The sequence below is a fragment of the Trachinotus anak genome, unplaced genomic scaffold, assembly GCF_046630095.1.
Source record: "Trachinotus anak isolate AG129_WGS33_773 ecotype Australia unplaced genomic scaffold, CSIRO_AGI_Tana_v1 ptg000009l, whole genome shotgun sequence".
NCBI classification, from domain to species: Eukaryota; Metazoa; Chordata; class Actinopteri; order Carangiformes; family Carangidae; genus Trachinotus; species Trachinotus anak.
The window spans coordinates 15,545,397-15,560,909 of NW_027273860.1; the positions used below are offsets into that span (position 1 = coordinate 15,545,397).

Below are 15,513 nucleotides of genomic sequence, written 5' to 3' on the forward strand. Positions count from 1 at the left end.
AGTAATACTTTGAAATGACAAAAATAAGCAACAAAACAAAACTTGCACACGACAATAAAGCAACCACATAGAAGCAAACCACTGATGCAAAAATGCAGTGACCAGTATTATTGCAGTCTTGTGCACACATGAGCCATGCAGAGGAATTAGATGTGAATGTCAAACAAATGGTTTGAAAGCACGAAAACAGTAAATGTTAATGTCACATTGTTAATAAAATACTTGTGAATATATTCAGACATACCCAAGCCATGTGAAGCAGACCGTCGAATAAAGTACACGATATTACATTACTACATTTACACCTATGTGAGTATATGACAAATGTAGATTTTCCAGTTAACAGTAAGAATTGTTGATGTCTGGTATGAAAGACATGATGATTTTATCAAACCATGTGTTCTCTGCAGTCTGGAATAGATCAGAGGAGAGTTACGTTAGGTCATTAACCCTGACTGATTCTATTGCTGTTTAGTTTCCACACAAGTGCTCATGAATATGTAATGTTGATATAAAACCAGCTGCATCTGTGTTCATAACACCATACAGTCCTGTGCAAGTTGATGTTTTCAACTGTCAGCATTTCAGTGTGTGTGTGTGTGTGTGTGTGTGTGTGTGTGTGTGTGTGTGTGTGTGTTGTGATGAGAGAAGCTGCTCTCACAGAGTTTCAGTGTGAGCTTTAACATCTCAGCATCACACTGAGCTGCTTGCCAAGGTTTCTGGCCACTGCCCCATGGCTGCTGGCTTAGTAAGTGGACACCACATGCACAGTAAGTCAGTGTGTGTGTGTGTGTGTGGTAGGACTCCTATTACTGCTGCTGGAACACATACAGATAGGAGTAATGCAGCTTTCATGAGCTGCTCTAAGCTCCGACGTCTGAAATCTCCACGTCCATAGATGTCCTGTTGCATACTTAACTGCTTTATGTCACATACACGTGTCTGAGTCTAAAGCAGTAAATACAAATGTGTGTGTCTGTGATGAACAAATTATGTAAAATGTGAGTTTATACTGGGACAGAATCAAAGACTAAAAAAACTAAATGCTGATTAAAGACTTTTTTTTCCTCTTTTTTTAAGTGAACAAATAAGAAAGAAATGTGTGCAAGAAATAGTCAATTTTGACTTGTGAGTAAAAAACACAGGACTGAGAAGGAACCACCTAGTCTTATGATTGAGAAGTAACTGTCAAACTCTTAAGATCCCTCAGTGCACCTTATCATTATTAAGACTATTCTTCATTCGTTGTATTCAACATTATGTATGCTTCAATATATTGCTTGCAAAAGGAAAGCATGCAGTATAATGCATATAATAATGCAATAATAGAAACAGCAAGGCAATTTGCAATGCAATTCGCCTTGCTGTTTCTATTATTTTGTCCATCCCATGTCAATGAAGGTAGGCTTGACTGTTTTGTATGATTCAAAAAGTTTATACCAGCATTTTAAGTAAAATACTAACCACTGCACTTATGTTTTTAATACCAGATATGTTATGTGGGATATTGTTCATAAAGCTTTAGGATATATAAACCATTTGAAGTGATTCGGGCTGAAGCTGTATAAAAGAGATGTTACTTCAACTGTATGACCATTTTGTAGGCTGCAGTTTGCGTTGCTGATGCTGTGTAGCTAGGCTAAACTGTTTTGTATAATTCAAAAAGTTTATAGCAGCATCTTCATAGATTGAAAATGGCCATAATTTGTTAACGTTTCATTTTATTTTGCTGGATGAAGGTATACCTTTTTCCCGACATTACTTGAAGGCAGCACTCACCTCGGAGGCCGGTCTGATCCACGCATGCGTCTCCAGCAGCGGAACCCCCGTTCACACAGCACCGAGGATCCGGTAATTAACACAGCGAAGATGCGGAGAAGTGTGAGGAGATAAGCTGGACCCACCGGAGCCTTTGGAACAGGCTGACGTGACAGCTGCGGACACCGGGCAGTGCTGCTGTCAGACGGTTAAACTTGTGCCTTCGGTGGCTGTCTTCTCCTTTTTTTCTTTTTTACCCACTGAGCCTCCAGAGAGGCTGCACAAACTCCTGGAGCTGTCCAAGGTAGGTGTCTCTCCCCGGGGTGCCCTTCAGCTGTGCAGCCGCTGAGCTCCACCGCCGGGTCGGCTCACATTAGCAAAAAGTGCAGCACATTTACCTTCGTTCAGCTTTCAAGGAGGAGACGAACTCCTTGTCTATAACTGCACCAAAGTGACTTTATCCGTGAGGTTCACACACGCTACGTCTGTGGCTACCTAGCAGTGGGACAGCCATTGAACTTGTTGGTTACCCCCCCCCCCGTCAGGGTGTTATCTTGGAGCTAGTCACAGGACAGTGAAGTGCAGACAGACTGTGTTTGCTGCAGTGAATGTTGCTTCTATGTATAGAGATCTTTGGCTTGGAGACTACAAATTTACATGTAACAGGGAAGGGTCCCGAGCTATGGGGTTTAGAAGATATTTAATAGTTGGAGAAAGTGTGGACACGCTGTTATGTTGCATCAAGGGAGCCAGTGTTTTTAAAATTTGACCAACACTAGGGGCTAAAAGTCAAGACATCTCAGCACCTGCTGCTTTGAATTTGTCCACTCTTTTCTAAGTTGTCTCTCACAAGTCTCTCAGCTTTACAAAAGTGCTATATTGTACTCCGTTAATAATAAAGATAATGAATATACATGCAAAATGTCAAACATCAAACCCTACTGTTACTGTAAATAATACTGTTACTGTATCACAAGAGAGTGGAGCCTTATAGCAGTCTCTTCTGAAGAATCTGCCGACACAACGCACGAAACATTAAATCATTATCAGTGACCCAGTTGTCAGTCTGTCCTCACTGTTGGGTGTTTTTAACCTGCCTGTTTATTTGTCAGCAGTATTACACAAAAAGTCCTGAGCTGATTGGCACCAGACATACCGGAGGGATGAAGCATGTGTCAGGCAAGAAGTCATTAAATTTTGTGGCAGATTAATTCACTAAGAGTTCTGGTGTATGTGGTTTGACATTGTGCCTTTCCAGTTTAAAGGAAATAGAATTATTAAGTGGACAATGTAATAATCTTTTTCAGGATTATAGGTTTGAGTTAATAAGTTAATGGTTTCGTCTGTGTATGTTTATTTTTAGCATGTTTGATGGCTTTTGAGACTTGACCCCAGCTATAGGTGAAAGAATGATCTGTCCTGGATGTCTCCCTGCCTCCTGCACACACACACACACACACACACACACACACACACTCACAGGGCATACCATGACAGCATCTGTGACCTGTTACCCTGCTAATTTATTAATGCAGTACAGGTTTCCTTCTGATGTCTCCTCAGCTGACCTGTTGACGGTATGACGGTACCTTACCAGTGTTCATTTTGTCAGCGACTTTAGTCTTAGTCCTGAGATCAAACGTTCATGTTAGTTTTGGCCATATTTAGTCAACTTTGTCCTTCTTGTCAATAAAAGCTAGTCTTTTTAGTTTTAGTTTTAGTCAACACCAATATTGGATCATTTTGTCAAACTTGAAGCATTTTAACATCACAAACCTGTCAAGCAGGATTTCAAGTTGTGATGAGGAAACACAGCTTCCTAAAGCACTGAACCAATATGAAGCAGTTGTGTTTTAAATAATTCACAGTTGTGAAGTGCTTGAAACAGTCAAAATGGCCACATCTGGTGGCCAAAGCCTTGGTTTTAGTGTGTGGATGGATTCAGTCTGAATCATTTTTGTCACTTTGTTCAATAAAACATATTTTAAAAATGGTCACCATCATTTTTGGTATGATATCGAAACATCTTGCTGGGATACTTGATACTGTGTGGAGTAGTCGGCTCTGCAAAACGTTACTATTTTAAAGCCTTTCTTACGATACATTGTTTTTTTAGTTGATGGTTGTCTTTGTAATTATTTATGGCATTTTGCATATTTTTATTATTTTTAGGTTATTTGACTTCTCTTGCACTTTTCAGCTTATCTTTTACATAATTTCTTTATTATAATATCTCATTTTATATGATCGTTTTATTATTTGACTGAAACTACAACCTTTGATGTAATGGCAATAAAATCAACTCGGCGACGGGAGTTGTACAAAGGATGAAGAAAAAGAGCTAAGAGAGAAGTTCAAACTTACTTTCACCCTGTAGACTGCTAGAGCTGTGTGTGTGAGAGAGAGGCCTCGATAGTTTGCCTACTGGCATCATTTCTATGAAATTCTTTTAAACTGCGAACTGCTTCTCATTGACCTGAGAACAGCTGCTATTTACAACAGTGACTGGACACAGATGTTGACCTGAAGCAGCTGTTGAATGTGTTTGCTTCTCTGAGCAGATTTCACCTCTGAGATGGAGCCACTCTGTCTTAAGTATTTTAAGCTGTATTTGCCTCCAATAAAGGCCCACGTGGGATTCTAGTTATTAAAATCATTCAGCAGTGTTGGACTAGAGTAACATATTCTCGCTGTTCTCCTGGAAGAGGCCGGCTCTCACTGATTTTGCTGTGGTGCTGAGTAATGAGTGCAGGCAGACTGCCTCCCAGCTTGATAAAGGTCACTACAGTTCAAGCTGTGTGTGTGCATGCCGCGCTGGTCTGTAAATTCACTGAGATTGTGTGTGTGTGTGTGTGGATATTCAGGGCAGATTGCAGGACTCTGAATGTCATGTTGAGCCTCTCCTACGGACAAAATTCCCAGGCAGGTTTGGATGTCAGTAAATGCAACGGACATACTTTGTCATTTAGTTTGGAAAGTTTGTTGTCCATCATAGTTAAAGACCAACCTCCTGCTACAACTTTTACCTGCTGCATCGCTGCAGCACCCACGTGTTGTTTGTGTTCGCACTGGCTGCGTACCTGCTGCATCACTGCCACTGCCAGTTTTATCTGTCTACGTAGAGTTTGCAGGCTACACAGATGTTGGATTTCTTTTCATTATAAATTAGGTTCTGGTTTCTTTTCAGCAGAAAATGTCACTAAAATGCCGCTGTTAGAAAATATATTTAGATTTTTTTTATGCCTGTGACATTTTCAGATTCAGCCTTGACATAGTGGAAGGCGTCATTTTTATGTAATGTTGCTGGTAAGATGTCAATATGGCTATTAACAGGTCTTTTCTCTGTCCATCTTTGCAGGGAACTGCACGTGTCACGCGTGAGAAATAGACAGGACACCAAATCTTTAGATCATGCGATGCAGCCGAGAGGCCTGAGACACACGGCAGTGAATTCAGAGTATTGCTTTCATGAATAGTCTGCAAAACGTATGAATTCTTTTTGCAACATTTGAGAGAGAGTTTTTTTTTCTTCAAAATTTGCGTGTTTTTTAAGTTCACGATTTCAAAGCGCACATTAAGCAGGTAAATGGTTTCCGACACCGCCAGTGTTTGCGTGTGTGTGGCGGCTGCAAGTCTGCTGCGTTGCATTTACTGCCAGGTCTTTCTTTCACGTGTCTCACAGAGGCGGTGTGTCCGCTCTAACCTGTTAACATGGGCACCGGAATGAATACCAAGACGTTACGCAGTCGCCATGCACATGCCATAACATCCAGTTAATGTTCCCCGCACACAGATTTCAGTGCCTCTGTGCCAGTGACAGAGGCCAGAGTGTGATATCTCAAGACCGCCATGAAGGAATTTCTTCAGATTTGGCTCAGACATTCGCTTTTACTCAAATATGAACTGATTAGATTTTGGTGGTCAGAGGTTTAAAGTCTCAGTGACGTCATGTTCTTGTCTTGGTCTTCCGCTCCTCGGTAGAGTTTCAGTGTGTCCATGTTTCTTCCATTTCTGGTTTATGGTCCCTGCGTTTGCTACCGGTGTCCCGAAATGCTTCTTTCCCTCACCAGCGAAATGAAAGTTTACCAGTTACGTTTTGAGGTCATCTGACAGCTGTTTCCCTGATCTCATTGGTGTTGTTGCTCCTGGAGATCTGCCCACTTGCAAATATAGAATGCAAACCTAACTAAAAACACCTGGTGCCACTCATCAAGCATCAAGTGGTGTCAGTATTTTTTTATAGAACTGACACCTGATTTTACATATTGCAGTTATTTACCTGGAGAGTTTCTCAAACTTTTGCACTCAACTGTATTAATCAGCTAATTGTTTCAGCTCTATTTCCCTTCTTATACTGCAGCTTTCTTATTGCTGCTGCTGCGGTATTAGGGTTGGATTTCTGGCAGGAGCAATGGGCTCCGAGGGCACCTTGAACTAGAGCACAACATCAGTTCTGAATACCTGTTCTGCCCTTGAAGTAAACTTGTATCACAACATTTACAGACAATGCCCCTCACAGCACCAATTATTTATCATTATAACATGTTTTTCAGGCTTGTATGCAAAAAAAAAAAAAAAATCTGTTCAAACAGGGATGTATGAATCCAGTCTAATTACATATTCAACACCTCACACTGATTTGAGCCACACCAGTTTTCTCATGTGGTATACCTCGACTGGAATCAAGCCTGTGTTTGACAGAAATACCACCAGAAAAAAAAAACAAAAAACAAAAAAAAAACCCACTATTTTTCTTATAAAACAAAGAAAATCACTGTCCATTATACATACAGTGCCACAATGATGAAAACTATGATGGCTTGGATCAGAATCCAGACCAGAGCTCCAACTCCAGGCCAGGCTTCAATTTTCTCTCTCAAAATCACTTTTGAATTTAACAACAACAGGTGGGCCAAATATACTTGTCATCAAAATTGTTTATGTAAAAGAAATCCGTAAAAAATAAAAGTAACAACATTTAGAATCTCAAAACCATTAGAAAATACTAATGTTCAGCCCTCCCCAAATTGATGAGCAGAGCCTGCTCTAAGCTCCATGTTATTTTTGAATTCTCTGTAAGTCTGGCCCACAGGTAGGCGAGGCATCAGCAAACCTGTTTGCCTGTGGGACCCTGGCGAGTCCATTCTGTGGGTGTAAAAATGCCAGCTCTGGCTGCATCACAAAACCCGCTGCAGGCTTGTGGCAAAGATGAGGACATGCTCAAGAGTGACTGGATGGGCAAGTCTACGTGACAAATTATATTCAATTGACAAAACAGTGGATCATAGCCAGTAGTGGGTTGTATGAAAGAAAATCCCAGATATGTCCCATTTAATTTATGGAAACCTTTCTTAACAATTGGCACAGGGACCACACCGTCTACCTCAAGAAGCATGGACCCCAGGAAGAGTAGTTGCTACCATGGTAGTGGCTAACTGTGATCCAAATGAGTAAAAAAGAAGCCAGTCCTTCAAAAAGACAATGATCCTGACTTCCGGCGGCCTCCGACTTGACGCTGGCAATGATCTACATCTGGCCTGGTAAAGCCCTGCGATATCACTGGCCTGCAGCAACGTTGTGTCTGTTTTCTAAAAGCCTGCGGGTGTAAAGTGACTTACTCTGGCACACCAAGAGTACCCAGTCTTTCTTTGAATCTGATGCAAAAAAGAAGAAACAAATCGCTATGTGAATAAAAGGTACCTGTACTGTTGAAGTACACTGTACACTGTATTTAAATTATCATTATAAAACCAAGGGTCAGATAAACCTTCTTGCCGCAGTTGTTGTCAACTAACATTTCCTGCTCGAAATTCAAGTACAGACAACTCCCTCTTGGATGGTTGCATGTATTCACCCCTCACAGTAAAACTGGAGCACAGCCTCCATCACCTCTTTCCTTTGCTGCCAGGACTGGAGGTAGAGCTCCCGTCAGAGCCAACTCTTCAGCAGTTTCATTAACGACCTGTCTGGCATTGTTAAGCGTCTCTGCTCTGCTTATCTGAAATTATGGAAAAACAAAGACAGAATTGCCAAATAGACTGAAATTAATGGGTGAAAGCGAGGTTTCTTTTTACATCACTCACAGCATATCTTGAACTATAGCAAATACTTGCAAATACAAGAAACGTCTTTACTGTGGTTATAGGTATGTGTTGTTTCCAGAGCATCTCAGCTAAATATACTTCATTGAATCACTCTTTCACCAGTCAAGGACTTTGATCTTCCATGCCAAAAAGTTTGGACTCTGCTAGTATTTCAGAATAAAAGGTAAAAACTTATTAAAAGTGTGTAATGAATTCTGAACTTGCTGTCTCCAGTTTAGTCCTTGGACTGTGTTCTGCCACTTCCTCAGTAGTTGCTGGGCCAAATGTTAGAGCAAGACTTGATGAAAAAAGTTAGGTGACACACACCCCTGGATCAGGAAAACAGCCAATATTTTGCCCACAATTTTGTAGGCCTGGCATATCTGAAGGAACATATTGGTTGCATTTCTTGGGTCAGAATGAAGAGCGTATTTGTTTTTTATAATATTAATACCATAAATGTAATGATGCCCTCACAGAACAAAGCTGACACACACCAAAGGCACCTACCTCCACTGCATCCTTGGACATCCACAGAACGTATAAAGGCAGTGATGCTATTGTCTGCTAGTGAACCTCTTCGGGTGCTTAGGGGTGAGGTAGAATTTCACTGCCTGCAAAGGCAACTATATCTTGCAAAAATGAAATTTAGATCAATTTATAATTTTTAAAAAGTGCAGACAGCTGTGAATTCTAAGGAGAAACATAAGCAGTGCTGTTCAGAAATTCCGTGGAAAGGTTTACTAGATAGGAAGCACCTTAATTTCGAGCCATCAGGATAGGCCATGCCATTCCAGCGAGCCTACATTCTCTCTTTCAACAGCTTGTTCTTTACCATGCGGGACTATATATCTATAATGCACAAACTTACTTAAAGAGGGAATAAGATACAGCAAACAACAAGAACCAGATACGTAAAGTGACATAAAACAATTTACCGAAATACAGGCAACAACTTTATACTTGAATATTTATTAAAAATCTTCAAATAACAATTGGGGATTATCATTGTAACACACCTAACAATAATTCCAAGCTTCTTTCTTTGCAAAAACTAATGCACATAGTAAATAGCCAAATACAGTATACTGTACACACCCATTCTGTGAAAGTGTGTCCAAACTTTTCTGTAGTACTAGTTAAAAGTTTGGACATATGTAATAGTGTCCAAACTTTTGTACTGTATATGTCGTTGTCGGTTTATTAGGAACACCAAACTAACAACTAAGTCAGTGTAATACAAGATTCCTGCATGACTGTACTGCTTTGTATTGACAGATGTTGATTTGTCCACCACGTTCAAATCTTTCCCATGTGTCTCACACCTGATTTTTAATGAACCTCATTCTGTCTCTTTTCTTTATTTTCTCTCTGCAGTGCATGCTCCTAAGAATAGCCAGTCAACATGTCTACCAAGCGACTCAGCAGAAAAGAACAAAGGAAACTGTACACTGCACTGGCTGGGGAGGTAAGATATGATTCATTAAGACAGGGTTAGATTCCTTTCATGATTTTGAACATTCGCTGTCCAGAAAGTTCTCGCCAAACAGTTTTAAATTATTTCTGTGGATTCACTCTTACTAGACTACAGATCAGCTGTAGTGCTTCTTTAAAGCCTGTTGAAAATGCTCTTTTCAACGTGCAAGTGGTATTCTTTCACCATCTAGTGGCAGGAAATTTGAATCACACATCTCTGCAATGTAGCAAGCCAAGCACTGGGTTGCACACATATTCTTCTACTGTAAAATATTTATAGGATGTTTAGAAGTGTTTTCATGTGTGACCCCTCTGGTATAAGGGACAGGGATTAGAGTGTGAGACTTAAACTCATAGTGAAACTGAGGTTAAAGCATCTGTAGCTTCCATATTGTGATGCATTTCAAAATTATAAAAGTGTTTAATTTAAATCAATTCATCAGATATGTTTGAGCAAAAAAGAAAGCATTTGATATAAAGATAGAAAAAAATGATTAGATATGAAAAGAAAAGAACTTGGAAACATAGTGTTTACTTCACTTTAAGGCCCATGCACACTATTCAACAACAGTGATCTTATAGGTTCATTACATGTGACGCTGCATGAGATGAGTAAAGTAAAACCTTAGTTGCATTTCACAGCCTTTCTCTCTAATTGTCAAGTTTGGTTTGCGACAGCTTCTAATCTCACTCTGTATAGAAGTTTTAACACCCAGGTATGATTTATTGTTTGATGATGCTGACTTCAGATCAGCTCTAAAGACCAGATCAGATGCTGATCTGTTCTTTACTGAACTGTGTTTTGTCTGCTTCAGCCTGCTGTTGTTGTAATGCTGATGATGAAAATGAGTGTGCGAATGTGAAAAATGATTTGGGTGCAGCAGCGCAAGCAAGTCTAACCTCTGACACCTGAATTGGCGAAATACGTGGATTCATTAAGCTCAGATTCTAATGGATTTGTTGAACAGTGAACAGTGTGGAAAACATTCTGGTAGCAGTGAGTAATTTTGATGACAGAACAAAATTAAACATCTGTTTGTATGTCTGTACTCAACCAATGATCCTTTATAAGGGTAGAGCTCCACTATGTAACACCACTGTCCAATCAGAAGTGATTGAGTCTTTCTGTAGTACCAACAAATCCAACAGAGTGAGACGTCTTTGCTATAGAAAAATCATCAGCTGATCATGTTTCAGGAGTCTTCTCGTGCTTAAACTTTTATTCGAGTCAGATCAATGATTTACGCTTATTCAGTATTTGGATCAAGTTGCTCCTGAAGAAATAAGGTGTGCCAAAGTTAGCTGTTCTATCAGAATCTCAGCCAAATGTTTGATCAACATGCACATCTTCTGCTGTTGTGCATATTGTTATATTTACTGTCTGTACTGAGCGGCTTTGGTACAGAAATTTATTTCAGTATAAATTACATTCTGTCTCATCAGCATTGGAAGATATATTATAATAACTTGGACTGAGCTAGGTTTCTATGACCACAGTCCCTTCCTAACCTTAGCAAAGTATGAGCATGAAGGTTTATTGTTCACCTTGGGAACAGCAGCTTGACAAAACATTGCCAGAGCCGGAGGCATATTGTTTTCGGGTTGTCCGTTCGTCTGTCCCATTCCCATGGACGCAATATCCCAGTATCTTGACAGAACTTCTTCAAATTTGGCACATATATTCACTAGGACTCAAGGATGAACTGATTAGGTTTTGGTGGTCAAACGTCAAAAGTCAAGGTCTAATTATAAATAATACACTAATTGTGACACAATCTAACACAAATTCCTAATAGGATAAAATGATGACCTGATGACATTTTATGTCCAAATGGCCAAAGGTCAACCTCACCATGACACCGTAATGTTCTGCAGAAACACCACTGGCCATTAGTCAGTGCTGAAACTCAGGAAGAGAAGGAGCTGAGATTTTGACCATGTTTGCTGTAACTTGACTGGTTGGTAGAGGCATACAACCACGAGGCCGTAATTGTAGTTAACTTTTGTAACAGTCTTATGGACGTCACAGGTGTTTTGGAAGGCACTCACCAATGACCTTCTCTGTAGTTTAGTCTGGGGGCTTGTAACCATGAGAGATGTGAGTGAGGTTGGTGCAATGAAGTCTTAAGCAGGGAGCACAATTTAATCACCTCAGAATCAGAATCAGAATCAGAATCAGTTTTATTGCCAAGTATGTTTTCACATACAAGGAATTTTTTCTGGTGATTGGTGCAATTGATCAGCAACAGTGGGGCTCTCTAGCCTTGTTGATGAGGCTAATAGCAGATGGGAAGAAGCTATTTTTGTGGCGAGAGGTTTTGGTCCTGAAGGACCGCAGCCTCCTGCCAGAGGGGAGTGTCTCAAAGAGTTTGTGTCCAGGGTGGGAGGAGTCAGCTACAATCTTCCCTGCACGCCTCAGAGCCCTTGAGGCGTACAGGTCCTGGAGGGACGGAAGATTGCAGCCAATCACCTTCTCAGCAGAGTGGATGATACGCTGCAGTCTGTTATTGTCCCTCTCCGTGGCAGCAGCGTACCAGATGGTGATGGAGGAGGTGAGGATGGACTCGATGATGGAGGTGTAGAAGTTCACCATCATAGTCCTTGGCAGGTTGAACTTCTTCAATTGCCTCAGGAAATACATCCTCTGCTGAGCTTTTTTGATGAGGGAGCTGATGTTTAGCTCCCATTTGAGATCCTGTGTGATGGTGGTTCCCTGTACTAGTCACCTGTAGCTATAACCACTCCTGCACAAAAATGGAACTTTAGACATGGAGTCCTGCACTTGCAATACAGTGATAGACCATTGATAAGCCATCACTGTGGGCATTGGCTGCAGTGCTTATAGTTGTGTCACTGCTTTGTTGGAGTTGATAAGATATTAAGATGGAGAGAAGCATGGAAAGCATCACTGTTCTTCAAAGTTACAGCCCATCTAAAAATGTTAATGGTGCAGATATTGAATTCAGTCATTTCGTATTGTATTTCATTTCATATGTATTGAGGACAGCATATGTTGAAGGTGATCTGAAAAGTTACTGACTTGTTCTTCAGAGGGTTCTTTTTAAATATTACCCCAGAATATTATGAAAGTAGAAAATATATACAGACGAAAAATCTTCCTCTTTACTTCCCTGCTTCGCCACTTTTTGCCTTTGAACGCAGATCATTATTAATGCATAGTACCCAAGATGAGCACTGCTCAGTGTCGCAGACAGTAGAGAAGAAGGACACTTCGACAGCAGGGAAAGTCACAGAAAAATACACGGAGCGAGACAAACAGCATCAATTGAAACCAGTAAGTAAGGTAACTGTGCCTGAGTGCCTGGTTGTAGGCCGAACCAATCAGGCTCCATTATCTCCACAGCGCTCCACAAAGAACATCACCACTCTGATTACCTATAATTGTCCTCAATTGCTCGTATAACTGAAAATCAAAAACTCAGTGTTGTAGCCTCTCACTCTGTTGAGTGTAACTGTTCATGTGCAATTGAGGCACTCTTGCATGTAGTGTGCGCATCCTACATGTTGTTCTGTGGGGTTTTTTTCCTGCCTGGTTAGTTGCAGATAGTTGCATCACATGTTTTGTCATCTCTGAGCAGATGAACGAAAGAACAGAGTGGAATAGCAAGATGAAAACCAGGTTAACTCTTGTATAGTTACTATAGCTACTTTCAGGCTGATACAGACCTAGAGTGCTGGGTTGAACTTGTAGGACTGTCCTCTGATATATACAGCATTACACATCAAGATCAGCTTTATCATCATCATGAGTTCTCCTCAGCCTGAGTTGTTTGAACGCTTGTTTAATGTCTTCTGTGGCTTTGAAGCAGTTGATCAAGTCTGAAAACAACCTTGATGATATCATAAAGGTCCCCTGGTTTAGAATCTTAGATGGGATTTACAACAGAGAGCCTGTGTTATATGACTGCGGGACGTTTGACGATTCTTCTCTTTTTCTTTGCTTGTTAATCAACTTTATTGAAGTACAATAGAAAAAAAAGAGAAAATCAACTCTTCTTTAATGAAAGTCTTGGAGTTAATGAGAAACCTTTTTTTCATGATGATGATGTAATATGAGGTAAACAATAGCTATATCCCAATTTGGGGTCTCCTGTGACATTCAAGCCTTCTTTTGAAGGACACATTTGGTAAATTGCAGCATCAGTGGGATGGAGGAGCAGGTTATGAGCACTGATGGTAATCAATCAATCAATCAGTTCAGCTCATGTCATTTGTAAAGTGATTTTTGGGTTATACAGTTTATGCCCTGCACTGAAAGTGAGGGTTAACAACTGTGTTGTCTCCTGTTAGTCATTTTATCCCAGATGGGTCTGGCCATTAAAATTAGAATATAGACTTAATTTCTCATCATCATCATTATATACTTCATCATACTACATAGAAACTTGCATAAACAGCGTGTATGCTGTATATTTTAGTGTTAAATGAATGATTTAGTGACAATATGAACTCTTGTTGTTCAGGGCTTCACCACTGGAGGGCACAGGCTGTACAGTGAGTAAAGGCAGGGGTGGAATGACACACACAAACACATGACAAAATAATTTGTGCAGTAATATTCTGTTGCACATTTTTCCTGGTATGGACATGCATTACTATGACCTCATACTGGTTCTAAATATGCAAAACTACACTATGATAGTAGTGGTAGTATCTATGTAGTAGTATGTAAAGTAGCCTACATTCATTACAAAATCATGTATACATTAAATGTACTACAAATATTGCTATTTGAAAAAATAAATAGAGTTTTTATTATGGCATGCAATATACCAACATACTACACTGCACTGTGGCACGTTATACTGCTGTATAATGGAAATTGGAAATTTTGTTGTCATGCAGCTGTAGTTGTTCAAACTTCTAAATGCCTAACCTTGAGCTGAACTTCAGGAGGAGGTTTTTGGTTTGCTTTGCATGCACACCTTTCACCATGACCACATCTGTATGACTACTGTGTGGTACAACTTTCTGGCCTGGGCAAAATGTTGCCACTGAACATAATCCAGGCAGCTATTACAGAGTTATTTTCTCAGCCTTGATAAAGCTCCTCCAGAGCTAAAGAAGTAATTGCACAGCTGTAAAACTGGCAGATGGTTAAATCACATTCTCTAAAAGAATTTATAAATAAATAAAAATTAATCAAAACTTGTAGTTTTTCTCTTTTAAGTCAATTCAACAAAACTCAGTGCATGTCTGCAGACCTTAGGTCTGAGCTTTACTACGCAGTCTGGGGATATTCTGCTTTGTGATGTGTGATTTTTATTCTTTCAGGACTTTCACACCAACATTTTGACAGTTTTGGGTATCTTAATGTCAAACAGGCAAAATTTTGTAGCAATCCATGCATATGGTAATGCTCTTAAGATGCTTGGACTTTTTAGATAATCCAGTAAAAAGGGAGTTGCACTAGTCTAAATGGCAGGTGATAAAAATGCGAATGAGTGTTTCAGCATCACTCTGATAAAAAAAAAAAAATAAATAAAAAAAAAAATCATCAATCAATAATATTAACCACTGATATAATTTATTCATTTGTTCATTGAGATAGTCAGTCTCTCAGAGTCATATTAATAAATACTGTTTTGTTCTGGTACCGATAATTGAAAGTAGGCCATGTATATTTTCTGTTCTTTTGAACGTCTTTGACCTTAATGTGAAGCGAATCACTGAAATGTTATTCATTTTTGTGGTGATCTTGGGTTGTCAGTTACAAAATGTTAATGGAGAAAAAGTCTGACTTGGAACAGCATATTATTATGATAATAGAAAAAAAATCAGCCAAACCAACTCTAAAGTACAGTAGGGAGATGATGAGGATTTGTGCACACCACATCACTCACAGTCTAAATGTTGGGACGCTACATTAGACTTATCTCAGTTTGATTGTCTGGAATGTCCAACTTTATCTTTCCTGCTTGTACATAAATTGACCCTGTGTGCACATGAAGCTGTGAGTGCATCATGTCTGATGAATGCCACATTTCTTGTACTTATGGACAGTCGCTAGAATGACATGCAGATCAGTGTGCACATTTGCATGGGCGGAATAAACTTAATCCTTGTGATACTGTATTTGGGTGTTGTCGGCAGATGAAGCTTGGTGTCTTTCCATGACGATGGCTATGTTGTGGTTCTGTTGTGGACTCTTTCACTGCATCCATGCATCTAGGTC

At 39.9% G+C, this 15,513-nt stretch overlaps 2 protein-coding genes across 2 annotated transcripts in view; one reads left to right on the forward strand and one right to left on the reverse strand.

The window, feature by feature from the left end:
* Nucleotides 1–1,919, reverse strand: part of LOC139625523 (phospholipid phosphatase-related protein type 4) — a 40,005-nt gene extending 38,086 nt beyond the window's left edge. The window contains exon 1 of the mRNA XM_071485573.1: nucleotides 1,780–1,919. The gene's annotated coding sequence lies outside the window, so the exon portion shown is untranslated. The remainder of the gene's footprint in view (nucleotides 1–1,779) is intronic.
* LOC139625524 (phospholipid phosphatase-related protein type 5-like) overlaps nucleotides 1,815–15,513 on the forward strand; it is a 104,972-nt gene continuing 91,273 nt past the window's right edge. The window contains exons 1-2 of the mRNA XM_071485576.1: nucleotides 1,815–2,062; nucleotides 9,219–9,309. Of these exons, the coding sequence (XP_071341677.1) occupies nucleotides 9,247–9,309 (63 nt within the window). The 5' untranslated portion in view covers nucleotides 1,815–2,062; nucleotides 9,219–9,246. The remainder of the gene's footprint in view (nucleotides 2,063–9,218; nucleotides 9,310–15,513) is intronic.